The sequence below is a fragment of the Labeo rohita genome, chromosome 20 (genome assembly GCF_022985175.1).
Source record: "Labeo rohita strain BAU-BD-2019 chromosome 20, IGBB_LRoh.1.0, whole genome shotgun sequence".
Lineage (NCBI taxonomy): Eukaryota > Metazoa > Chordata > Actinopteri > Cypriniformes > Cyprinidae > Labeo > Labeo rohita.
Genome location: NC_066888.1, coordinates 4,393,585 through 4,420,178, shown reverse-complemented (window position 1 = coordinate 4,420,178; position 26,594 = coordinate 4,393,585). Strand labels below are relative to the sequence as shown.

Genomic DNA, 26,594 nt, shown 5'->3' with positions numbered 1-26,594 from the left:
GTGGACAGTGTGTGTGAGTGTGTACTGACACAGCTTAAGTGTGAACTGTTTTGACTTCAGTAGTCTAAACCAAAAATGTGAACCATCTCCTGCGGCACTTTAACAAGAACATGCATTTATTAGCGGAAAATCATATTCAATAGATTGAATAGATTTTATTCCTTATTCAGTATATCTGAATACTCTTCCAAGGTTATGCAAATAACACCACTCTGAAAATGGACTGAAGAAATCTGGCATTATTTACTCACCATCATATAAAACTTTTATAATGTATGTGGAACACAAAAGGAGAATTTAAAAAAAACATTAAAAAAACATTTTTAAATGAATGTCAAGGTTCTAAAAAAAAGGAACTGTAAAAGTATTGAGAAGTATTGAAAAGTATTGAACAATTTTCTGAGTTTTTACTGAATGCCAACAAAAAACAACCTTTTGGAAAAAAATAATTAACTGAATGACTTGTTAATGACTGTGATGACTGTGTTACAGTTATTTTAATTTATTTTAGTGATAAATAGACTATATGTTTCATTGATACATACATGAAATACCACAAGAATATAATCTATAAATTGTTATGATCTCATGTTTGGAATCTGAAAAGGATGTTATATATATATATACTTACACTTTCAAAAAAAAAGTTTTAGTATCAATAGCAGTGTTGACAAGTCCATGGTTTTTACGTGGAATTACTTTAACACTGTTGCCGCGGTTTGTGTTTCATGTCTGCGGTTTGAAGCAACCCCAATAATGTTATATTGGGCCAGTTTTGAGTAGCAATTGGCCGGGTTTTGTTGTGAAAACCTGGCAACCCTGATCAATAGTTCAATGAAGAACCTTTAACTTTCATGGAGCCTTCAAAATATTAAAATATTCTTCATATTTTTGGGGGGGAAATGTTTTTTGGGGGGGAACCTAAAATGGTTCTTTTTGCAACTTTATTTCACTAAATAAACATTTTGGAACTATTTTGGTTCTTTTGATTAAATTCTAAAGAAAGAAAGAAAAAAACTTTATGAAACCACAGCAAGGGAACCAAATATAACACAAGTGATACAATCTTTAAAAGTTCAATATAAAAATAATATCTTCTAAGTGTGTACTGTACTGTATGGAACTTGTTGATACCATATAGCAAGAGTAACCTACCAACCTTTGTTTGACTGGTTGATTGACTGATTCAAGATGAGTACCATGATGGTACTCTTGAAAGTACCTTACAATAACATACCATGTTGTAACATGAATTTTAAAAAGTACCATGGTTTGCCATGTGGTAGCATCACTGTACTACATGGTACAGCCACAGTGTCACAGTGTTAATTACCTTGTGTTGTTTCCACATGGCGGCCAGGGGCTTCACGTCATGTTTGCCGTGTTTGCCCTCCTCCAGACACTGGTAGCACACGGGGGTCTTGCAGCTGACGCAGTACATGCTGTAGTTCTCGGCTTCGTGATCCACGCAAGTCGCCTGTTTGCGAGCGGAGGCGCCTGCCGGCTGCGCGTTCCCCGCCTGCGCTTGAGTCGGCGGCAGCAGCCGGTGCTTGGCCAGCGGTCCGCGGGAAGGGTGGCAGCGCTGCTGGCACGGAGAGCAGTAGAACACATCGCACTGCTCGCACATCACCGTGGCGTCCACCGGATTGCGGTCGCACAGCTGGCATTTGACCGAGGTGGCGCGGCTCTGCTGGTAGCGGGACACAATCGCCTCCAGCAGTCGGTTGCGCTGGAATCCCCGGAGCCCCCGCTCGTCCAGGGACACGCTGCGGTGGCATAGCGGGCAGGTGATGGAGCAGTGGCGGTGGACCAGCGCCGGCGGGAACACACGCACACCGTTGGGAGACTTCAGGCACGGCGTGTATGAGCCGTAGCCGCTGTCGGTCTCGCTGTACATACTCATCTTGTCCATATCCAGATAGTCATAGTCCGAGGTGCCGGAGCATCGGTTCTGCGGAGGGGTCTCTCCCTCCGGGGTCTGCACGATGATATTCCGGGCACACGCCAGGCAGACATTATGAGAACACGGTAAAATAATCGGCTCCTTAAAGAGAGAACCGCAAACCGGGCATTTCAGTTCTTCTTCCATCGCGTCCATAAACCCACTCACACGCGCAGCCGTTCAATGAAATCAGAGCAGCACTACCAGACGCGGACAGCTCCCGTACCCGCTCCGCGCATGCGCAGTGAGGGAACGGTTGTGGGCGTTGTAGTCCCTATGCTGATACCCGCCGCTTCTGCTGACCACCTAAAAACTACAAATCCCGTAATCCCGCTAATTAAATGCGGCGAGAAGAATTTGTATTTTCGTCCCGTATTGAAGGGTCATAGGTTTGGAAAAAAAACCTAATTTGCAATTTAAAGAAGCCCGTGTGTAAACAACCCCGTCAAAGGAGGACAGCCGTTGTAATTGTGCTGGCATCCGAGAGAGCTGACCAGTTGCCTATTTCTGTGAATGACCGTAAATAATTAGGGCAAGGAATTTTTCACAGCGAGCATCGGGTTGCTTGCAGTTCATCCTGTCCACTCAGTTTAATTACAGCACAGAATTAATAAGCACTTCATCACACATACATCACCATAACTCCACCACACCACATGTTGTCTAATGACTGGTAATGGGGAAAATATTATATTCATAAAAATGTTTTTTTTTTTTTTTTTTTTTTTTTCCCGAAATACATAAAGTTCATATTAAATAACAAAGAATTTTTCATTTTTAATAATATAATTTAATAGAGAGAGAAAATTAAGAAAAAGGATAGAAAACACATGTATCGAAAAAGCATTTAATGTAATCTAATAGTGCAGTTTCAAATTTTTTTTTTTGACAATCAGGGGCACAAAGGCACAAGCTATTGTTCTTTCTCACATGCCTGTCGTGTTGTTCAGAGGCGCGAGACTGATCCGTGAGATTAGGCTGGGGGTCTGCCAAGAGAAAATGAACTCCTGTCATAACCCAGAGGGTGATGTGTATCTAGAATGCTGAAAAACCACCATCCATGTTGTGTGTCAGTGCAAATCAGACTGCATCAAATAATCCAGTCAGACTTTCTTGCATGCATTAAAATAATTGTTTCAAATTGATTTAAATCTAATGAATAGTGCCAACACCTTAAAATATTCTCTCATATTATTATTTGTCAATTTAAATTTGTGTGGGTATACTGTGCAGGGAGGGTTAAAACAATAAAAACACAATATAAAAATACCTTGTTAATATTTGATCATGGATATGAAGTTTGGCAGAGAGCAGAAACAGCAGTATGAAAGAGAAAAAACAGATGAAGGGGGAATATTTTTAATAACTCTGTGTTATTGTCAAGACTCTGGCTTTGGGATTTTTTTAACAGTGCCTTACTTTTATTGAACAATTCCATGTACACCAGGGGGCACTACATTTAAAAGCTTTGACATCTGGAGCACAGGATCAAAAGAATACAACATATTAATTTTAAGTGAGTTTAATGCACCTTGCTTTTTTTTTTTCTTTTTTTTTTAACAAAAAGTGTTTACTAGTTTGTGTACAAAAACACACTAAAAGAAATCAGTATAAATAAAAGTGTTTTTACCTTTACATCTGTCTTTTTGTTTGATTGAAATGACAAATGAAATGTAATTCTTTACATTTTAATTAGTAGGGCAATAATACTTTTTTATTTACTTTATACAGTTCATCATAAATGATTAAAGAACCAACAGCCGATCTCTCTACAAAGCACTATTAATACACTTAATATTATGAAATCTAATTGTTATGCCATTTGGTTTAATATAGAAGCCTATTTCTGCCACAGAAGAAAAAAATCCCACAATTCTTCATAATTCTCACACTTCTGAGAAAAAGCGTCCATAAACTTGCAGATGTGAGTTTGTACGTTGCAATTGGAAGGTATAAATTCAAAATACCAAGAAAAAAGTCTGAATTGTAGATGATAACTTGCAATTTTGATTCTCAATTTTATTAGCAATTCTGACAACTTTGAATTGTGAACAATAAACCCACAATTATGAGATATAAACTCACAATTTTTTCACTTTACAGCTTACAACATTTTATATCTCTCAATTCTGTCTATATCTTGCAAGTATTTTTCTCAGAATTGCAGAAAAAGTCAGAATTGTGAGATAAAAAGTCACAATTACCATTTTTCTTTAATTCTGTGTTGGAAACAGGCTTCCATAGCTTGATTTAAAGGAATTTTAAAAAATTCTCTCTTTGTGCTCTATGTACAAAAACAATAAGGTTTGACATGAAGGTGAGTAAAAAATTACAATTTTTATTTTTAGTGAACTATTCCTTTAAAGAGTGTGAGAGGTTAGGAGTGTATCGCAACATCAAAAATGAGTCATATGAGTGCAATGTAGTGAAATGTATTGAGATTTGAAGACCTCTCGTTAGTGCATTAGCAGTCCCATTCATTCACATCCGAACTCATCTCTATTAAACAACGGACATGGTGCTCTCAGGGTTGACCCTGACAGCCCGAGAGCTCTTCCTCAAATCCTGGAGCTGTTTGGCTGGTTTCCCAACTCCCTCCTCAAACCTCTTCTCCACAACAGGAAGCACCGTCTCATGCAGGAACGATGCATTTTGCAGAATAAAGGACTTTTTCTCAGTCTCCTGCTCGCAGCGCAGGCTGTAGTCCACATGCTGCACCGCCACCAGTATGATCTCCCGCAGGCTCTCCAGAAACACCATGTGCAGCTCTGGGAAGTACAGCTTCAGCCCTTCCTCCAGGAAGGCCATCATCTGCTTGGTGAAGGCCACAATAGTGTAGCTCAGGTTGACCCAGCAGTCTTCTCCCGTATACTGGTCGAAACTGCTGATCCCGCAGCTCCGCATTTCATCCTTGAGTTTGGCCAGAGCTTCAGGAGTCATAAGATTCATCCTACGCCACATTTCCTCAGAGTTACGATGCCTGGTTGCTTCTATGATGATGTCTTTCTGGCTTTGGAGAGCCGCTCTTATGTCTTTCACAAGTAAAGATTGTAAAATGAAAGTTAGATCCAAGCCAATCTCGCTCAGCTGCATGCAGTGCTCACTGGCGAACTTCACGCATTCTGCAGCAGTAGACAAGCTTTCTTTGCTGTCAAACACCTGCTTGCTGAAAGCATCTACAAACATCTTCATCACCGAACGAGACCAGACCACAAAAGCGGAGTAGCAGCCAGTGTTGCCTGCGAAATCAGTCTCAAACTCCCTGGCGGTTTCAAGCAAGCTTGTGAAGAAGATGTTACACAGCTTTTGGATGTAAAGCAGCGTTGCACCTTCAATGCGAAGCTGCCTGATGGCAGTTTGGACAGCCGCCGCTCTGTTTTTCAAAAACAGCTCACAGGCCTTTGTGGATTGGCCCAGGCGAATGAGCTGAGACACGGCTCGCCGTGTGGCTTTAGGTCCTCCACGGAGCGAGCGATCAGGCGAGAGTTCGAACACCAAAACCTCCGTCAGCTGTCGAACGCGCTCATCCACCTTCCCCCTCAGCTCCTTCACTCGTGGGCTCACTGGTTGCTCCTTTAGATATTCATTTAGTTTATCCAGAAGATCAACAGCACCCTCAAAGTCTCTCTGAGCGATGCACACGTCAAGGTCTTCTGGAAGCTCCTGGATCCATTCGGGACTCAGATCCACCAGTTCCTCCGAATCCAGTGGCTCGTCCTCATCAAATGGGTTTGTGGACACTTCCTGTCTGACCGGCGACGTTGGCACTTCCTCTTCTTTTTTGTGTTTGTCTTTCGCCACTTTGTTTTTCTTTGTTTCCTCCAGAATCTCCAGCCACTCTTTTTTGATCTTGCTGTTCTCAGCTTTGAAGATGCGGCTATCGGGGAACATGAGGATTTTGAACATGTCTTTCATTGGAGGGTTGTCTTTTACGTTTACAACAGCAAAGCTTTCTAGATCATACAACGCATTGTATTTGTATTTCACGGCTCCGCGTCTGTTTGCCAACCAAGTTGCGATAAGCAGGCAATCGTTCATCAGAAACGCGTGAACCTTTTGGATCTGTGACATGTTGTCTGCGTCATACTCCAAAAGATCTCCATTATAGACTAGATATCTGCCTGGGGTTTCCATGATGTTCTTGCACCCCTCTACTTTTTCCAAAAGAGTGGTTAGGGTTCTTTGTTTAACCTCCTCAGTTTCCTTTGGGAAGGCTGCGAGCATCTCTTTGGCTGCTTCATCTTTATCAGTGGAGAGGAGAGACTGTGTAATGCTCTCCATTATGCTCTTCTGCTCCGTGAGAATGTGACTCAGCTGATACATCTCACTTTCAAGATACGAAATCTCCTTGGCTGTCTCAATAAACTGTCTGTAGTTTTTATAAACATTTTTCTTCAGGTTTTGCGCGGTTTCGTCGGCGAGCGTTTGTATTTTCTGACGGTGTTCTTGTAAATCCCGGTCCCCGTCCGACTGCTGCGAGAGCTGCTTCACGTACGATTGAGGATCAAAATTAGGGGATTCCAACAGCTTACGCAAACGATTTCCAGTGTCTGCCATTTTTCCGATGATAAAGCTAAAGAATATTTGTGAATGAAAGACAAATGTGAAGATAAATGTGTGAAAATCAGGCTGTCATTGCAGTTTAGCTGCAGAGCTGTTCGCTTCCTCAACAGGAAACGCTCGACGACAACTCCCCGTGACGTCACATCACGTGAAACGCAAACATTTCAAAATACTGTTCACAACAACAAAAAGTCAATCACTTATAATATGTTTAAATATTTTAATAATAATTGCGTATACATCTAGTAGCACGTTGTTGTTTGTACGTTTCTCAGTATTTATATTAACTAAATACTATTAACTAAATAAATATAAAATATTTATAATAACTGTTTTAAGCCTGCATTTACTTGATCTGAAGTACAGCAAAAACAGTAACATTTTAAAATATTTTTACTATTTAAAATAAATAACTGCTTTATGTTTCAATATATTTTGAGATGTAATTTATTGCTGTGATTTCAAAGCTGAATTTTTAGCATCATTACTATTATTATAGTTTTATTATTATCATTATTATTATTATTATTAATTATTATTATGTTGAAACAGTAGAATAGAATTTGTCCAGGTTTCTTTGATGAATAGAAAGTACAGAAGAACAGCATTTATCTGAAATAAAAATCTTTTGTAACATTATAAATGTTTTGATCATCACTTGATCATCACCCAAAAAAAAAAAAAAATTCAGCTTTGATCACAGGAATAAATTACTTTTTAAAATATATTGAAACATAAAGCAGTTTATTTTAAATAGTAAAAATATTTTAAAATGTTACTGTTTCTGCTGTACTTCAGATCAAGTAAGGCTTAAAAACATTAGGAATCTTACTGTTCAAAAACTTTTGACCTGTAGTGTATATTTTAATTCATACACTTTATTGCAAACAAAGCTTATAATTATAAATTATACAATTTTTCAGTACTACCACAAGTTAACATTTTATCAATGGAGTAAAATTTGATTTTCTTTATTTTATGTTTATATATTTTGAAATATGTCATTATGCCCATTAAGGAAAACACAACATGACCAAAATTAAGTTTTACTTAATTTAAAAGTATAATGTAAAGTATAATGTATAATGATTTCCAAGGTGGAAATCCTTTTCACCTTGTTGGTAAAAAAAAAAAAAAAAATTGCGTTTGCAATATTTGCAAATTTTCATTCCAATAATGAATGAATGATTATATGTAAAATGACAAATAACTGACAAATGTCAAAGAACATTTAGGACTACAACAATACACATGTAAACATTAAGCACAAACAAAAAATCTAAATTAAAAAATCTAAATACTAAGTATGTATACAAAATACACATACGCGAACATTATGTAAATATGTTAGAGGACTCACACATGAAGACAGTCTTAATAGCTTTCTTCTTTATAAATAAAAAATTGTCTGAACATAAATTTCTTTTTCACAACCAAATATAAAGGATTGGTTTTATTGTACACAAATAATTCTACTAGTTGTTGTTTGTGCCGATCTTTCATCTCCGTGTAACTATTTTGATTGGTCAACATTTTACGTCTCCAATGTAAGAAAAACGTATTCAACGGGTTATTGTGTAGCGCTATTTTTATCTGTTTGCATATTGGATATTGTAACAACCACATGTAGCAATACTGCGCAGTTCATACATACATAATGTAACATTATAAAAACTAGGAAGAAAGAAATACATTTCTCAGCATTCCCAACACTGTGTGACTTTACGATTGGCCAACAACAGTTTTTTTTCATAGGTCTCTAGTGGAAATACACTGACAGTTTTCTTTCAAAAATGTGAGACGTTAGTCTTCATCGTCACCGTCATGAAACCCCGCGATTAACCGGAATTTACCTAAAATCCTTCTATTAGGCGCGAGCTTCTTTTTAATGGTTCGTTGTTTTATGAGGGGATTTTGTGCTGGTTAATGTTGTCGTCCGGTGGATCTGTTCTGACTAAAGCAGACTGAAGATGGAGGATGAAGACTTTTTACTCGCTCTTCGTTTACAAGAGCAATTTGATCAGGAGACAGCGACTGCAGGATGGACAGATGAAGACTATCCGTCCAGTAAAAAGCGGAGGATTGACTCCTCTGGTCTTATGGATGTGGTTTCCTACTCTCAGCCCAGACCAGAGAGACCGCTGTCCATCGTAGATGAGACCTGGGAGATGCTGGACCCCAATCCGGACGTAAGAGCCATGTTCCTGCAGTTCAATGACAAGTTTTTCTGGGGGAAACTCAGCGGTGTGGAGGTCAAGTGGAGTCCACGGATGACACTGTAAGATTCACACACCTAACGGACATGATTCAGTCTGATGCTCAACAGAACCTGTATTAGACACATAGACTTTGACCTAATGACCTAATGTTTGACCCCTTCAGATGTGCTGGTGTTTGCTCATATGAGGGAAGAGGAGGCTTGTGTTCTATTCGACTCAGTGAACCACTCCTGAAGCTCAGACCCCGCAAGGATCTTGTACAGGTTGGTTAACTTTTAACTTTTAGAGTCAAAATAGAATCAAAACCATTAATTCCTTAACCATATATGTATATATTTTGATTAAGTTAATTGATCATACACAGCTGATTATAAAGATATTTATAATACAAAAAAATTTTATTTCAGATAAATTATGTTCTTGTGAACTTTCTATTCATCAAAGAAACCTGAAAAAAATCTTCTCAGCTGTTTTCAACATAATAATAATAAATGTTTTTTGAGCAGCAAATCAGAATATTAGAATGATTTCTGAAGGATCGTGTGACTGGAGTAATGTTGCTAAAAATTCAGCTTTGAAATCATATACATTCATGATATTTGAAATCTTAAATATTTAAATAGAAAACAGTTATTTTAAGTAGTAAAAATAATCCAGAATTGTACCGTTTTTGCTGTATTTTGGATAAAATGAATGCAGGCTTGGTGAGCAGAAGAGCTTTCTTAAAAAGCATTAAAAATCTTACTGTTCAAAAACTTTTGACAGGTAGTGTATGTTTCAAATATGATGCAAAACATCAAACGTACACAACTGTTTTTGACTACATTTTGACTGAAGATTTGTTTTAGTCTTATTGTGCACAATTCAACACTGTACTTTATTCTAAAAGCTTTGCTTTTGCAATCTATGATTAGAATGTAATTACTTGTTCCATCTCTTAAGCATCTTCTTTTGTCTTTTGAAGTCTTGAAGATTTATGTGAGGGAAAATTTAGTAACACTTAACTATAGGGAGCAATTCTCACTATTAATTAGTTGCTTATTACTATACCTATCATTAACATATTGCCTGTGTGGCAGGAGGAGCAAAACGACAAACACAGTGGGCGTGATGTCAGGCCTTGGAGAGGCTTTTATTAAACAATATAAACAAAAGTATCCAAAAGGGGAAATAAAAGTGTCCAAAATAAATAGGGGATCTGGTGTCCTCGACATGCAGGGGTTCCATGAAGGAGGGGCAGTGTTCAAAAGGGAAGGGTCCAGGTAAGGGGCGCAGTCCGGCGGCCGCACTTGCTCCCCACCGAGGTCCGCGGCACGAGGGGTAGCGGCTTCATCCACCTTTCATCACAGCACTTCCTGAGGCGGGTAAATCGGCCCAGCATCCTAGCCCGCAGCCGTCTGGGTGCGGCAGCTCGTCCATCATTTTCGGCGGCGCTTGTCCCTCTACGCTCCCTTCCTGTACCCACGAGGACACCAGCACGCGTGCACGGGGAAGAGACTGGTCTCCTGAGGAGGGGCGTGCTCGGCATTTTAACAGCGGCGGTGATGAGGCTTCATTCACATCAGGTGTGCCTCATCACACGCCGCCAGACCTGGATGTTTCAGCGCCCCTCCTCTCTCGCACACCCACTCCCATCGGGAGCCTGGTGAAGGGTGGCGATTACAGACGGGGTGACGTTGATAATTAGGGGGGAGGCAGCCGACTTGTCACACCTGTTTATTAGTGCTTATAAAGCACATATTTTGCATGACCATATTCTACATCCCTATACCTAAACTTAACAAGTACCTTACTAACTACTGTTACGTGCCCATTCCCCAGTCTAAGGTTGGGAGTTGGAGTAACAGGTTAACTAAAGCTTAAAGAAAGCATAAACCAAAAAAGAAAAAAAAAAAGTGGAGGAATCACTCCAGTCCTCTGCCCCAGAAATATAAGACAAACACTTGAATTGGCAAACTTAATTTATTTAGGTTAACAAAAGATAAGGGAAGCAATAAATGTCTTTGGGAGAGGGCCTGGCCAAAACAACAAACAAAACAGCAGCTAACTAACAAGAGGAGGACTACATAACCTATCCAGGTAAAATAAAAAGAAATCAACAACAAAGTCTTTCCTCCCTCCCTCCCCAGCATATGCTGGTTAGGTATGTTTTGATGCTGGTTTAAGGTGGTCCTTTGCTGGTTTATGGTGGTCCTTGACCAGTAACATGACCATCATAAACCAGCAAAGGACCAGCTTAAACCAGTATCAAAACATACCTACCAGCATATGCTTTTTTTTTTTTTCACCAGGGTCGCTAACCAAAAACAAAGACAAACGTTGAGTACAAAATAAAATTGCACCCTCACCCTACAGCTTCCCACTTAAACATAAAGCAATTAAACAAACAAACAAAAAAATTACAATACCTTTTAATACTTTAACAAAAGAAGGGGGAAAAAGTAAATTAAAGCAGTCACTTAGCTTGAGGTTTTAGTACAACACTCCTTGCCAACAAGAATGCACTTAGTGTTCAATTTTCAATTTTGCACCACAACAACCATAGAAACTCAAAAAGTGACACCAACACAAGTCTGGAGCAGGGGAGAAGTGAACCTCACTTCACATGGTTTCTTCTGCTCTTTTGTCACATTTGAGTCTCTGCAGCACACTCTTTGATGAGCACCACCTGTGGCCAATTGTAACTGTCAAGCACGTAGAGTGAGAGAGGGAAAGAGAGAGAGCACACAGGGAAACACAACCACAGCCAAAAGGGGCAGAAAATCACACCTCAATCATGAATATTAATAGAAATACATCCTCAGGATGTAACACTACTAATAAGCAGCAAATTAGAAGTTTATTGAGGCAAAAGTTATAATTAATAGTTTGTTAATAGTGAGAATTGGACCTTTTAAAAAAAAGTGTGACCGAAAACTGATGATCATGATAATGTTTCTTCCACAGACTCTTCTTCATGAGATGATCCACGCTCTTCTCTTTGTGACTCAAAACAACAGAGATCGAGATGGCCATGGTCCAGAGTTCTGCAAACACATGAACAGAATCAACCAAGCGAGCGGCACCAACATCACTGTAAGACGCACTTCTGATGTCCAATATCAGACAATGTCCAGATAAGGCTGATGTCACTGTGTCTAAATCGAGTCTAAACGCTTGATCATATCTAAAAGGCAAACAACAAATGATGCTAATGTATATTAACAGTGTGCTGTAGTAACAGAAAAAACTGTATTCTGTACATCACAACTACATCATGATAGTGGGTTGAGTTTAATGACACACATCTGTAATATGTCTTCTTTTCACAGATATATCACTCCTTTCATGATGAGGTGGACGTGTACAGGCAGCACTGGTGGCGCTGTAATGGACCCTGTCAGAATCGCAAACCGTTCTTTGGATACGTAAAGCGTGCAATGAACAGACCTCCCTCTGCAAGAGACCCCTGGTGGGCTGAGCACCAGATGACCTGCGGTGGAACATACACCAAAATCAAAGAGCCAGAAAATTATGGGAAAACAGGCAAAGGTGATAAAAAGAAAGACAAGAATCCTTCCAATGAGATCACCAAGAATTCAAAGCCTCCTAGCAACAAGAATCCTTCCAATGAGACCTCCAAGAATTCAAAGCCTCCCAGCAGTACAACAGGTGATCCATTTAATATTCCTACATTATTAAAGTGTATGAATAGACCCTTTTTTAACTGCTGTATATTAAAAATTCATAAAACATCTGAACATTTTATTTTACATTTTTGAAGGTGAAGTATTTTAATTTCTACACCACTTTGCTAGAAAAATGATTTTTCAAATAAGGTTTAAAATAAGTTAAAATACTGTTATATTTCCATAATTACTATAAGACAACATTGATGTTCTACTCTGCGCTGTGTGATGCTTTATGGCAACATTATTAATGCAAAAATTAAAGGCAGGGTAAGTGGTTTGGTTCCAAAACATTTTTTGTTATGCCGGTTGAAAGTCTCTTCACATCTCAATAGCAATCAATAAAATAAGTGGTTTAAATGTATTTATATGTATTTATGTCATCTGTGGAAGGTGTAGGACCATAAAACATTTGTTCAACCATATCCTTCAATCCAAGGGCTACAATAGAGTTGCTACTATAGAGTACAGTAGAGTTGATTAACTATCTAATCTCTAATGTTTGTTATTGTTGTATCATCGTTTTGTCTATTGATTTACTGAAATTACACAGATTAAAGGTAGGGTAGGTAATTTCGAAGAGGCTAGCATTAGCACACTAGCTTCAGCAGTACTAAATTTCACATACACTGGCTGTCCGCTGTGAGATTTAGATGTGCTTAGCTTTATGCCAGATCAGGCTTTGCAAGGTCACTTTCATCTCTGTATCATTAATAACAGCTTTTTTTAATACTGGGTGTGGAGCTTAAAACCTCCGGATTTAATGATAGTCATGATATATTGTTAAGTCACAAACATTGTTGTTTCAAATCTAGCAACTCATCTTAGAAGGAAAAATACCTGATGACGTGGTCGCCCTGTTCGTGCAGACATGAAACATCATCAGCGCGTTCCATTATGCTACTGCGGACCAAGCGAGAATGGAATATTATTGTAATATTGTGCACTTGTACTGTAATGTTTTCTCACTGGTGAATGAGACATGAGGTAATCTGACAGCATTGCATCTCTCATCATGTTGCTGGTTAGTCTCTGGTCTGCCTGTGTGCATTCATGTGTTTTGGAGGAGGCTAGCCTCTCTGAAATCACATACCCTACCTTTAATCTGTGTAATTTCAGTATTCAATAGACAAAACCACAATACAACAAGAGCGGTATGCAAATACCGTAACAAACCTTAAAGGAGTAGTTCACTTCCAGAACAAAAATTTACAGATAATTTACTCACCTCCATGTCATCCAAGATGTTCATGTCTTTGTTTCTGCAGTTGATAAGAAATTGTTTCTTGAGGAAAAAAATTTAGGAATGTTCTCCATGACTTCAGTGGTGCCCCTATGTTTGAACTTCCAAAATGCAGCTTCACATGGCTCTAAACAATCCCAGCTGGGGAAGAAAAAAGCAAAGCGATCTGTTTCGAAACAAATTGAAAATTTATATACTTTTTAACCTCAAACACTCATCTATGCACAGACTACCTCTTGTCAATACAGTTAGGGTATGTCGAAAGACTCCCTTCTCATTTTCTTCTTCATCAAAATCATCCTACATCACTGTTTTACCTTTTTTTGTAAAGGGCATTTGATCTTCTTTGCATGTTTACATTGTAAACACTGGGTCAGTACTTCTCCAGCAGTGTAGGGCAATTTTGAGGTTGGGGAAGAAAACGATATGGGAGTTTTTCGACATTCCCTAACTGTATTGACTGTATTGAACCGGAGTTTATGCAGACCTAGACAAGATGAGCGTTTGAGGTTAAAAAGTATATAAATTATCAGTTTGTCTCGAAAATGAAAACAATCGTTTTGCTAGATAAGACCCTTCTTTCTCAGCTGGGAATGTTTAGAGCCATTTGAAGCTGCATTTAAACTGCATTTCAGAAGTTCAAACTTGGGGGCACCATTGAAGTCCACTATATGGAGATAATTCCAGAATTTCTTTCCCTCAAGAAACATAATTTCTTATCAAATGAAGTAAGAAAGACACAAACATCTTGGATGAAAAGGGGGTGAGTAAATTATCTGTAAATTTCTGCTCTGGAAGTGAGCTTCTGTGGCAGTCGTAGACTTGTAACCCAAAGGTTGCGGGTTCGAGTTTCAGGTCCGGCAGGCTGCCCACTACTCCGTGTGTGTTCACTACTCACTGCTGTGTGTGCACTTGGATGGGTGAAATGCAGAGCACAAATTCCGAGTATGGCTTACATACCTGGCCACACATCATGTTCCTTCCTTTCCTTTTTTTCCCTTAATTTATAGTTTATTTAATGGGACATTAAAGAGATAGTTTAGGACATAGGACATAGGCGTATCGTAAGCTCCAGTGAGAAAAGCGCATTGGAAGGAGCAACCAAACACTGGTCATGAATTAAAAGTACAAAACGAGGATTTGTAAAGAAAAATTACAGAATTTAGATATAAGCCAAGAGGAGACTTTGCTGTAAACAAAACTTGGCTCTCGTGAGACTAGCATATTCTTACCTGAGTTTACGCTACGCCTACTTCCTGCTTCGTCCGCTGGAATGCCACTGTCTTGTAAACACGCAGAAGCTAGAGGCTACAGTTGAAAAAGTTTTAATACGTTTCCAACGTCAAGTAGTGCAAGTTGGAGCTCTCGGAGCATTTACAAGTAGTAATTACAGGTTGTGCAAAGCCATAAATGCTTCTCAATATCAATTTTCTCAATATCCTAACAACTACATAGATCAATGGAAAGCTTTATTTATTTAGTTTCCAAATGATGTATGAATCTCAATTTCAAATAATTGACCCTTACGACTGGTTTTGTGGTCCAGGGTCACAAATAGTAATGTTTTGATCGCCCCACATTGTACTTTTAACATTGAAAATATGTCTGATGTGAATGATATGTATTGTGTTGCAGGCTCTGGCTCACAGGACATCAGAAACATCATTCCATTCAGTGGGAGAGGGTTTGTTCTTGGAGGCAATACGCAGATTTCCACAAACAAGAGTCAGAGTCCTCCTAAAGCACAACCTGAACCTCTCGCCTCTCCTCCTGACTCACCGCTCCTTCCAAGAATACAGCCCAGTGATTTAAAGTCATTCAAAAGAGTCAGCTCAGGTACATTGAATGTTCCCCGCAAAAAGTCTGTTGGTAACACTAATGCCTTCATCAACGTCAACGGCTCGCCTGTGAGGGTTTCCAAAGCCAATGACTTAAAAGGCAAGCAGAGGTCAGTACGAGATCTCTTCCAGGCCATAGTCCTCAAATCTCCGGAGAGAACAGCCAGTGCTGCTGGTTCCTCCAAGCCTGCTACAGATGCCTCAACAGCAAACGTTGCTAAAAGTAATGGACCATCTTCATCTAGTGCCTTAGACAGGCAAACAAGCCTGATGAACAACCATCATTCATACAGTGCCAAAGGGCCAAAGCCTGACTCCAAATATTTTGGTAGTAGTATTCAAAGTTCGAAATTCCAAGACTCAAAGTCATCTGGAAGCCCCCAAAAGTCTTCAACTGACACACCGGGTTACTTTTCTAAGCTCTTTGGAAGTAACCAAAAACAAGGGTCAGATGCTACAAGCTCTGGATTCCAAAACACTGGCGGTCCCCAAAGTTCACATACTTCAGGGTCCAGTTCCAAGCATTTTGGAGCATCCGAAAAGCCTGAATCCAACTTTCCAAGTCCTAGAAGCATTGACAGCCTCCGGACTTTAGGGACAACGCCTTCAGGAGCCAAGAAGAGATCATGGGATGAGCATAAATCAGAACATATCTCTGATTACTTCCAGCGGACGAACGGCAAGCCCTCCACGTCCACAGTGCAGCAGAGAGAGGAGGTGGAAGACGCCGTTCAGCAAACAAATAATGCTCCAATCCAGATCACCGTCCACTGCCCCGTGTGCCACATCAAAGTACCCGAATCCACAATTAATGAACATCTGGATTCCTGTCTGTCATAATCACTGAAAAGTAGTACAGACCATGGGGCTTTAGTAAAACTAGGAGAGGTGTTCACTGTGGGATTTCTATGATCTTATCTCAGGTATAGCTTTAGATAGAAAAATGAAATTATTTTATGTCATAGAAGTGAGATATTATAATTCCAATGCAATAAGTAAATTCATAAAATAATTCTGAAGTCATTTGTAGGACAATACCCTACAAAGCGCGCCATTTGATTTTGAACTTTTGTGCAATTACTTACTCATTCTACCTCATTTTTGTAAACATTTGCATCATGGGAAGATTGTTGGGTGTGATTGACAGCCTAGTTGAAACTGAGTGAGTGTTTTAAAGAGGCATCACTCACTGTCCTTGTGTGGGTTGATGTCCGCGGTTCATGTCGATTCAGCAGTACTGAATTTCACACACGTTGGCTGCCCGCTGTGGGATTTAGATGTGCTTAGCTTTCTGCCGGATCAGGCTTTGCAAGGTCGCTTTCATCTCGGAGTCATCAATAACAGCTCTGTCAGGTTCGCCTATAAGTGGGGGTGGAGCTTCTGCCACTTTCTGCATAATAATTTCACATCTACTTTGTGCCCTAGAGGAATGTGCACATTTGAAAATTAACCCCACCCAGACGTGAATATTGGGTGTGCAGGTTGAAACCTCCTGATGTAATAATAGTCATGATATATTGTTAAGTCACAAGTGTTGTTGTGACCCACCTTAGAAGGCAACAATGCTTGATGACGAGTTCACGCTACTCAGGTTATGCAGATGTTACTTTTTGGCGTGGTTCACTTGTAGGCCAAGGCACATAACATTGATTTACCTTCGTAAATAGAGGAAGGACACATTGATTTGTTTAGTGTTTAACATGCTGCAGGCATCAGTGATGTCATTCGTAATGTATGCATTCCGTTTTAACATGTACTACAGGTTTTCGAGGCAAACCGCGCTGTCTGGTAATGCATCATTCTCTGTTGGGAGTGAACGTTTTGCACAGATTATTTTTGGCTAATTGAGCACCGGACTTTTTGTTTTAAAATGGTTTTATATTGCTACTCTGTTTTAACAAAATTAAATTAAATTAAAAAGTTCATAAAGTGGGTATAAATGTTTGTATGTTGATTTTGTTGTGTTTTTCTACCATGTTTTTAAAATTCAAATTTGTGCCTGATTTATTTTTGACTCATGTTGCCTGTGAACTGTTGTTGAAATAAATGTTCAGTTATGTATTTCAGTAGCCTTTTGTCTTTTTGAAACACTCTGTGTGGGGGAAAATTGTGAAAATTTTATGCTTTTATTTTACATATGGGTAATTCTGGTAGTATTTTAAAAAAGCAATAAGCCCCAAGAAGCCATAGTTTACAGTGAATTTTTAACAGCTAAGTGGGTTCTTGAAGCAGAGTGCCTCAAACCCCCTTAGCTGTTATAAATTCACTGTAAACCACAGCTTCATGTAGATTATTGCTTTTATAAAATGGTTATTCCATATATGTAGTAAGGTTTCACAAAATAAAACCAAGCAAATAAACTGTAATGGTATTAAAGGAGAAGTCCACTTCCAAAACAAAGATTCACATATAATGTACTCACCCCCTTGTCATCCAAGATGTTCATGTCTTTCTTTCTTCAGTTGTAAAGAAATTATGTTTTTTGAGGAAAATGTTTCAGCATTTTTCTCCATATAATGGACTGATATGGTGCCCCAATTTTGAACTTCCAAAATGTAGTTTAAATGCGGCTTCAAACGATCACAAATGTGGTTGTAAACAATTCCAGTCGAGGAAGAAAGGTCCTATCTACCAAAACGATCGGTTATTTTCATAAAAATAATACAATTTATATCCTTTGTAATGCCAAACGCTCATCTTGTCTTACTCTGCCTGGACTGTTTTTTTTCCGGTTCGTGACAGTTAGAGTATGTCGAAAAACTCCCATCTCATGTTCTTTCTCAACTTCGAAATTGTCCCATGTCGCTGTTTTTCTTTTTTTTTTTTTTTGTTAAGGGTGTTTGATCTTCTTTGCATGTTCACTTTGCAAAGACTGGGTCTGTACTTCTGCAGCGACGTAGGATGATTTTGAAATGATTTTTGAAGTTGAGGGAGAAAATACAATCAGAGTTTTTCGACATACCCTAACTGTCTTGAGTCAGAATACACAGAGTTCAGGGAGAGCAAGACAGGGCGAGCGTTTGAGATTAAAAAGTATTTAAATTGTCCCTTCTTCCTCAGCTGGGATTGTTTACAACCGCATTTGGGATTGTTTGTTTAAACTGCATTTTGGAAGTTCAAACTCGGGGCACCATATCAGTCCATTATATGGAGAAAAATGCTGAAATGTTTTCCTCAAAAAACATAATTTCTTTACGACTGAAGAAAGAAAGACATGAACATCTTGGATGACAAGGGGGTGTCTACATTATATGTGAATCTTTGTTTTAGAAATGGGCTTCACCTTTAATAAAAACATTATTCTTCTGCCAAACAATGTAGTTTCTCAGAAACGTTTGTGGTTGCCGAGCAACACACAGACATAAACAAAGGTGTATGTTGGTAGTTTACAACAGCTTCGAATGCGGCTCAACCAATCAGAATCAAGGACCGAAACTATTCATTTTCTAAAAAATGAATATGCTTGTTTGAATTAAATAGACTTAGGGGCTGTTCACATAAATGTGTTGGGAAAAAAATGGTCGAAAGTTCAGAAGGAGCTCAAAGTTCATAAAGGATTGGAACATGCCTATGATGCCCAAATTGTTTGATTTGAATGTTTGCAACTAGACTGTAATGCCCAAGCAATTTTCAAAATCAATTTTCAATTTTCATTAATTACTCACCATCATGTCGTTCCAAACCTGCAAGACCTTCGTTCATCCTCAGAACACAAATATGAAATCTGAGAGGAAACGAGAAGAAATCGTCGAATAAAGTTATTTTGTTTTCTTTGCACACAAGTATTCTCGTAGCTTCGTAAAATTGCGGTTGATCCACTGATATCACATGGACTATTTTATCAATGTCCTTACTGTCTGTGGAGAGTCAGAAAGCTCTCAGATTTCATCAAAATTATCTTAATTTGCGTTCCAAAGATGAACGAAGGTCTTATGGGTTTGGAACAACATGAGGGTGAGTGATTAATGACAGAATTTGCATTTTTGGGTGAACTATCCCTATAATTTAACTTGAGTACCGTTTTTTTAAAAAGTGTTATGCTTGAGATGCAGCAGAAAGACGTGAGTTTTTGTTGAAGTTGAAGTTCTTTTACCTTGAGCACTGTGTTTTTTGAACACTGTTAGGGGCCGTTCACACAGCATGTGTTTTCCATTCTAATGTTCTACTTCTTAAACAGTTTTTTTATTTGAATATATTTTAAAATGTAATTTATTCCTGTGATTTCAAAGCTGAATTTTTATCATCACATGATCCTTCAGAAATCATACTAATATTCTGATTTGCTGCTCAAAAAAATCGTTATTATTATTATGTTGTTATTATTATATTGTAACAGCTGAGTAGAATTTTTCTTTGATGAATAGAAAGTTCAGAAGAACAGCATTTAGCAGCATGAACAGCATGAAATAGAAATCTTTTGTAACATTATAAATATCTTTGTCATCACTTTTGATCAATTTAAAGCATCACAGCTAAATAAAAGTATTAATTTCTATTAATTTCCCCCAAAAAATTATATTGACTCAAGGCTTTTGAATGATCCTGAAATCGTGAAAAAATTTACTGTTTTAAATATTATTATTAATAATATTAATAACAATAATATTAATAATAATAATAATAAATGTTTATTATACAGCAAATCATCATATTAGAATTATTTCTGAAGGATAATGTGACACTGAAGACTGGAGGAATGATGCTGAAATTTTAGCTTTGGTCACAGGAATAAATTACATTTGAAAATATATATTTAATAGTAAAAAATATTTCACAATATTACTGCTTTTGCTGTATTTTGGATCAAATAAATGCAGTCTTGGTGTGCAGAGAAGTCTTCCTTTACTTTTTATTCTACTTTTGTTTTTCTTACAATTATAGTTTGTTTGTTTGTTTGTTTGTTTTAAAAAGATCAGTGCCAAAACAAAATAATACTTTGTACATTTAAAAAATGAATATAATAAGTATATATTAACAGTTTTTGAGTACACAAAGCAAATCCTTTGGGCTTTTATTTATTTATTTATTTATTCTTTCATTCATTCATTCATTTTTAACAGTATTTGTTATTCTACCTTTTAATACTTTCTTTCTAAAATTTTTTTTTCAAACATTTTAGTAGCAAATGGAAATGTTATACATGTGATTAAAAATAGGTTACCACACAATAGCCTTGTCTACGCTTTAAACAGATTCAATTTTGATTTAAGTGTATGTTTTTGTTTTTTTTTTTTCTTTTTTCTTTTTAAAATGATTGTTTTTATATTGTTTTTCCCCTCAAACAGGTCAGTAGCAAATACTAATGATATTATGTATATATTAGAAAAATAATAATAATAAAATAAAATTGAGAACAGATTGCTTTTGCTGTATTTTGTATCAAATAAATGCAGGCTTGGTGAGCAGAAGAGACTTCTTTAAAAATCTTACTTTTCAAAAACTTTTGACTGGTAGTGTATTATACTGATTTGTGTCATTTTGTGACACAAACCTACTAATAAAAAAAAAAAAAAAACACTGATAGTTGTCACTTCTTGGAGTATGAAAACTGTGAAAACTTGATTTAATATTTGACCCATTATATTATATAAATATGATGATGGCATGAAAACATAATGTAAATGGATTTGAGTCAAATTTACCCAAGAAAAATATCGTAGTCATATCACGTATCATAATACGCGTCTTGTGTTGACAGTAAAGACCAGAAAATGACACAAGAGCCAGTAAAAGGTGAATTGTTTTGGTCTACAATGTTTTTTAACATGACACAATGTCCTCATAGTCAGATCTTATTCTTCCGCACCGTTCTCAAGAGTCTCCAACACAGATAACGGTTTCAACCATATTGTGGATTTTATTTTTTGTGTTCATTGTGTATGTGTAGTTCTTTTGTTGGCAAAGGAGGCCGTGAAGTTTAACAGCTTTGTCTTTGTGTATGTGTTTGTGTGTCTGTGAGCACATGCTGTCTTTGTAATGGCCTCATGTCAGTGCTTTGTGTCCAGCTACAGCTGGGTGTGTGTGTCAGAGGGGCGGAGCCGTGGCTGCTCGTGCTCACCATCTGCCCGCTGCTGACACCTTTGTTTTGTGTCGGGATTCCGGCCCTGACCTCACCCTGAGTCAATTCATCTGGCCATTTCCTGCCCATGTGCTCCTCAAGCCAAGGTCTGAGCTGCCATTAGAGGACTGTGATCTGGATTTAACCCAGTAATCAAAATACCAATGCTAAATTACAATGTAACAGCACAGATGCAACACACTTGTGTTTATAAAAGCATGTTTGTTTTTAACACTTTTTAAGGTGAATTTATTTTAAGTATATGTTTATATATAAGTATATTTTTCAACAAATTTTGAGAACAGATTACAAAATCATTTATTTATTTATCTTTTATGTTATGTATTTATGTTACTTTTTTTTTTTTTCAATAATTTAGTTTTTCTTAAAATTATTGCTTTTTTCTTTCTTTTTTTAAACAGGTCGGTACATTTTAAGAAGTGAATATAATAATTACATATGCCTTTTTCAAGTTTTTGAGGTACGACTGCAAAATGTATTTATTTATTTATTTTAACATCATTTATTTATTCATGTTATTTTAGATTTTATTTTATTTTTTATTTCTAAAATTATTAGATTATTTTTCCCCCGGATACATCAGTAGCAAATGCAAATATACATGTGATGAAAATGTAGGATACCACACAATAGCTTTGTCTGCGCTTTGATCGGATTACATTTTGATTCAAATATGGTTGCTTTCCTTAAAATTATTGTTGTTTACTTTTTTCAAACAGGTCAGTATCAAATTAAAAAAAAAAAAAAAAACATTGCAAAATCTTAAGTCACTTATTTATTTATTTATTTATTTATTTATCTGTGCTTTGATCAGATTAAATTTGATGAAAATATACCAAAAAAAAATAAATAAATAAAAATATAGAAAATACAGAAAAATAAAATTTGATGAGAATTATTTATCTGCGAAAGAAAATATATAATTATCTATTGTTTTTCTTAAAATTGTTTTTTTTTTTCAAACAGGTCAGTAGCAAATCCATATATATACATACATACATATATATATATATATATATATATTAAGTTAGAACAGATTGCAAAATCTTTGGTTTCGTATCTATTTATATATTTATTTATTTGATCAGATTACATTTTGATGAAAATATTTTAAGTATGTGTTGTTTTTCTTAAAATTATTGTTGTTTCTTTTTTTCAAACAGGTCAGTAGCAAATAAAAAATATATATATAAAAAAAGAGCAAGATTACAAAATCTTTGATCGCTTATTTATTTATTTATTTGATCAGATTACATTTTTATGAAATATTTTAAGTATGTGTTGTTTTTCTTAAAATTATTGTTGTTTTCTTTTTTCCAAACAGGTCAGTAGCAAATCCAAACAAAAAAATATATATATATATATATTTATTATACAGATTGTAAAATCTTTGGTCTCTTGATTATTTATTTATTTATTCATGTTATTTATTTTATTTATTTATATTATTTTGATTATTTTTATTTTATTATTATCTTGATTTTCTTTAAAATTGTTGTTTTCAAACAGGTCTATAGCAAATCCAAATAATATCATCACATGTGATGAAAATGTAGGTTACCACACAATAGCTCCGGCTGCGCTTTGATCAGAAGAAAAGATTAATTCACAACTTAATTCTCATGAATATTCAACGACCTGGCTGTCCGTCATTGGCGGCCACGCCCAGTCTGCTCTGGGTCTCTTTAAAGCGACAGGAAGTGCGAGTTCCAGCCTTACAGATTATAGGTGTTGTTCGGAGCGGTGCTTGTTACATGGATTTTTCGACGTCAGGGTGTAAAGGTCTTTAAGAAAATTATCACATGCCGTTACTGTCCACTCGTCTGTAAGCAGAACGTGTTATTTGTGAATGTTAGTATGAATGGTAAGGTAGGGAATGGAGCAGCGGGCGGTATGCTGGCCTGTATTGAGGGTCTGCCGCCGCTGCCCAAGAGCCTCAGCGGACTGCTCAACTCCAGCGGCGGGTCGTGGAGAGAGATGGAGAGGATGTATGTGAAGAAGACCATGATTCAGGACGACCTGAGCCGAGGAAGGAATAACACGGACAATCTGCTGGCGAATAAACCAGCAAACCTGGATGCCGCCCTTGCTTTGCTCAGAAAAGAGATGGTAAGAGTACAGAATAGTAAGCAACAGCTGTTCTCCCGACTGCAGGCGTTCATTTAACTTGTCAGTGCCTGTGTTTTAAAGGCTACATAGTCAACATGTTTGGGCAGCGTATTCATACTGAATTGAACATTTTTGGGACTGGAATCGCTTCGAAAGTTCGGAAGGAACTCAGTGGTCATCGCAAAAGATTTAAACACACTGTGACGCGCTGATTAATCGATTCGAATGTTCGCAACTAGTTTGTAATACCCAAAAACGTTCGCTTCGAATGATTTGAACATGACCATGATCCTGGAAAATGTTTGATCTGGATGTTTTGAACACTCATATTCCAATTGCGCCAGTGATGAACAAAACTGTTTTGTGATGCCTGAAATGACCAGTTCAGATGTTTTGAATGCACTTGTGATGCCAAAAATGCTAGATTAGACCCTTTACAAGCCGTTTACATTTTTGTTGTCAGTTTTGATGAAAAAAGTGTTCAGTTTGTATACGTTTGTAACCTACCGTTCATGCTCAAAAATCTCTGTTTTGCCTTTGTTTCAAATGTATACGTTTTGAACGTATACGTTTTAAATACTTCTGTGGTTTCCAAAATGTTCCTTGATTCCAGTGTTGGGTTCATACATTCGAAACTTATACGTCACGAATAGAACACTTTTGGGATGACAGTGGATTCGAAACTAAGATTCGATGCCCAGATTGAACGATTCGAATGTTCGCAACTAGTTTGTAATGCTCAAAAATGTTCGCTGGAATAATTTGAACCTGACCGTGGGAAATGTTTGATTTCAATTGTTTTTAAACACTCATGTTGTGATTCTGCCAGTGATGAACAAAAATGTTTGAGGTGCCCGAAATGCGCAATTCAGATGTTCTGAATGCACCTCCCAGATAGCACACGTATGTCTGCAAAATGTCTGTTCTGATCTGGAAAGCATCTGCTGTGTACAAACATCTGACAAAGGTCTGTAAGATGTCAGTTTTATATGCATTCTAAATGATAAACATCTTAAAGACATCTAATAGATGTCTATTTGACATCTGATAGGAAACGTCCAATAGACAGATGAGCAAAAAAAAAAAAAAAAAGTTTTTTTTTTTTTAACCGGACTGTAATCCTAAGTATTCAATTTGAATGTTTTTTTTTTTTTTTTTTTTTTTTTCCCCAGTCTCATCTTTGATGAACACAAATGTTCAGTTTGTAGTTGATGCCCAAAAATATTTGTTTTGAGTTCTTTGAATGTAAACCTTTGGAATGTGTTTTTGTTTTTATTTTAATATTTTAAATACTTCTGTGATTGCCAAAAATGTTCGGTTCATGCATTCAAAACTATAAATGATCGCTTCGGATGTTTTGAACGTAATCCACAAAAATGTTTGCTTTAAGTGTTCAGTTCGTACGTTCAGAACTACTCTGTGACGCCCAAAAGTCACTTCAATAATGAACAAAAATGCTTAGTTCCTACATTCTTAACTTATATGATGCTAAGAAATTTCAGGATTTAAACCTGTTATTTAAAAACAGTAGTTTCTGTTTGTTTTTGAGTATATCGTATCATCTTTTGCTGTAACACTTGAACCATCACTGGGAAAGAATCAAATTACAATTACATTACAATGTCACAAAAAGCTAAACTTAAGGAACATAAGGTTTGAAATGCAAACCCAAAATATACATTGTTTGAGTAAATACCACACGCAGGTTCTAGTATGTGTCGTCCCTTTGATGTTTTCATAAACACTAATTAGAGTTTGTTTGCTCAGGTGGGTTTGCGGCAGCAGGACATGTCCCTGCTCTGTCAGCTCTGGTCCCTTCACGAGTCCATTCAGGAGTACAAGGGCAGCTGCCAGGACCTCTCCGCTGTGTCCAGTGCGGATGGACCCTACGGGATGGAGAACGGTTACTTCGACGAAGATGAGGAATATTATACTGAGTCCGGTATGACGCCAACCGAAACGCCAGATGGAAACGATACGTCTCCTAAAAACGGGACATCCAAAGACAGCTGGATACACGACTCGTTCCATATCACAATATAAAACTCTTGACTTTTTCTTTGATGAAAACAAGCTGTGCCATAATTTAGTTTGCTGGCATTGTTTAGTTTTACAGCAGACTCTTTCTATAGGAAATATAATTGAGGATTATTATTTATTGTATAATATACTACATAGTATTTTTTTTTTTTCCTGATTTAATCAATATTGGAAATTTTATAAGATCTTTTTTATAAGGGGCGAAGCATATCATTTCATAATGATGTTTACAGTCAATCATGTTAAATTTATAGACATTTGCTTGATGCTTCACCCCTCGGAATTCAGTCTTATTTCTCGTTGAGCAGTCGCTCGCTGGGTGCTTGCAGAAGACAGGGTTTTGTTTTTATTGAAAATATGAATTCTGAACATGCTGGAAATGCTACCTATTCATTGCTGAAATGTAATCCAGGGTATAACCAGCACAAAGAGCTTGTGACAGCATCACCAAAACAAAAGCGTATTGCATTATGTATTGTGTAACTCATTATGAACATATCTATAAGTAAGTAAATCGATAACCAGCTCCATAACATTTCCATCCCATCTTGTGTAAACCTATCGTAGATCATGTATTGTAGATGTTTTATTTATTTGCTTATAATTGCTGCTTGGATTCAGTCTTCCATTGTGCTTCCTCTCAATGCATATCATGGGAGTATCATTGTGTCTCTTTGCTCAAGTGTCAAGTGACTCACATGAGGTCATCTGTATTTATAATGTGAGATAATAAAATTTGTTTTGGCAAAAACAAATGCATCAAATACACCAAAAAGATTCAGTGTATGCATATCACAGCATGTTATAATGTAAGCATTTTATACAGTATAACACATTTTTTGATGTGTTGGTGAATTGCCTGGAATTCTAAATTTGGACTGTTATGGATCATC

General features: G+C 37.1%; 4 protein-coding genes across 6 annotated transcripts in view; 2 read left to right on the top strand and 2 right to left on the bottom strand.

Annotated features, from left to right (window-relative positions):
* LOC127182639 (E3 ubiquitin-protein ligase TRIM9) overlaps positions 1-2,158 on the bottom strand; it is a 45,865-nt gene extending 43,707 nt beyond the window's left edge. For all 3 annotated transcript variants that reach the window (XM_051138033.1, XM_051138034.1, XM_051138032.1), the window contains exon 1: positions 1,334-2,158. In XM_051138033.1, coding sequence (XP_050993990.1) covers positions 1,334-2,098 — 765 coding nt within the window. In that variant the 5' untranslated portion in view covers positions 2,099-2,158. The remainder of the gene's footprint in view (positions 1-1,333) is intronic.
* A 631-nt stretch (positions 2,159-2,789) lies between these two features.
* On the bottom strand, positions 2,790-6,633 carry exoc8 (exocyst complex component 8). Its single transcript, XM_051139517.1, has one exon. It carries the CDS (start codon positions 6,497-6,499, stop codon positions 4,445-4,447), a length of 2,055 nt encoding a protein of 684 aa, XP_050995474.1. The 5' UTR covers positions 6,500-6,633; the 3' UTR covers positions 2,790-4,444.
* Positions 6,634-8,037: 1,404 nt separating this feature from the next.
* sprtn (SprT-like N-terminal domain) lies at positions 8,038-17,526 on the top strand. Its single transcript, XM_051092149.1, has 5 exons — positions 8,038-8,783; positions 8,888-8,987; positions 11,671-11,799; positions 12,036-12,375; positions 15,271-17,526. The coding sequence occupies exons 1-5, from the start codon at positions 8,476-8,478 to the stop codon at positions 16,311-16,313; spliced, it is 1,920 nt and encodes a 639-aa protein (XP_050948106.1). The 5' UTR covers positions 8,038-8,475; the 3' UTR covers positions 16,314-17,526.
* A 5,725-nt stretch (positions 17,527-23,251) lies between these two features.
* Positions 23,252-26,456, top strand: fam89a (family with sequence similarity 89 member A). The gene is made up of 2 exons (XM_051139574.1): positions 23,252-23,661; positions 25,429-26,456. The coding sequence occupies exons 1-2, from the start codon at positions 23,410-23,412 to the stop codon at positions 25,702-25,704; spliced, it is 528 nt and encodes a 175-aa protein (XP_050995531.1). The 5' UTR covers positions 23,252-23,409; the 3' UTR covers positions 25,705-26,456.
* Positions 26,457-26,594: the final 138 nt, after the last annotated feature.

What these genes read in the sequence shown, in the direction of transcription:
- fam89a (XM_051139574.1), top strand. Translation starts at nt 23,410, where the DNA reads ATGAATGGTAAGGTAGGGAATGGAGCAGCGGGCGGTATGCTGGCCTGT. An exon ending in CTTTGCTCAGAAAAGAGATG is followed by an intron (nt 23,662 to 25,428) that starts GTAAGAGTACAG and finishes TTGTTTGCTCAG; the next exon opens with GTGGGTTTGCGGCAGCAGGA.
- exoc8 (XM_051139517.1), bottom strand. Translation starts at nt 6,499, where the DNA reads ATGGCAGACACTGGAAATCGTTTGCGTAAGCTGTTGGAATCCCCTAAT.
- sprtn (XM_051092149.1), top strand. Translation starts at nt 8,476, where the DNA reads ATGGAGGATGAAGACTTTTTACTCGCTCTTCGTTTACAAGAGCAATTT. An exon ending in TGGAGTCCACGGATGACACT is followed by an intron (nt 8,784 to 8,887) that starts GTAAGATTCACA and finishes TGACCCCTTCAG; the next exon opens with ATGTGCTGGTGTTTGCTCAT. An exon ending in CCCGCAAGGATCTTGTACAG is followed by an intron (nt 8,988 to 11,670) that starts GTTGGTTAACTT and finishes TTTCTTCCACAG; the next exon opens with ACTCTTCTTCATGAGATGAT.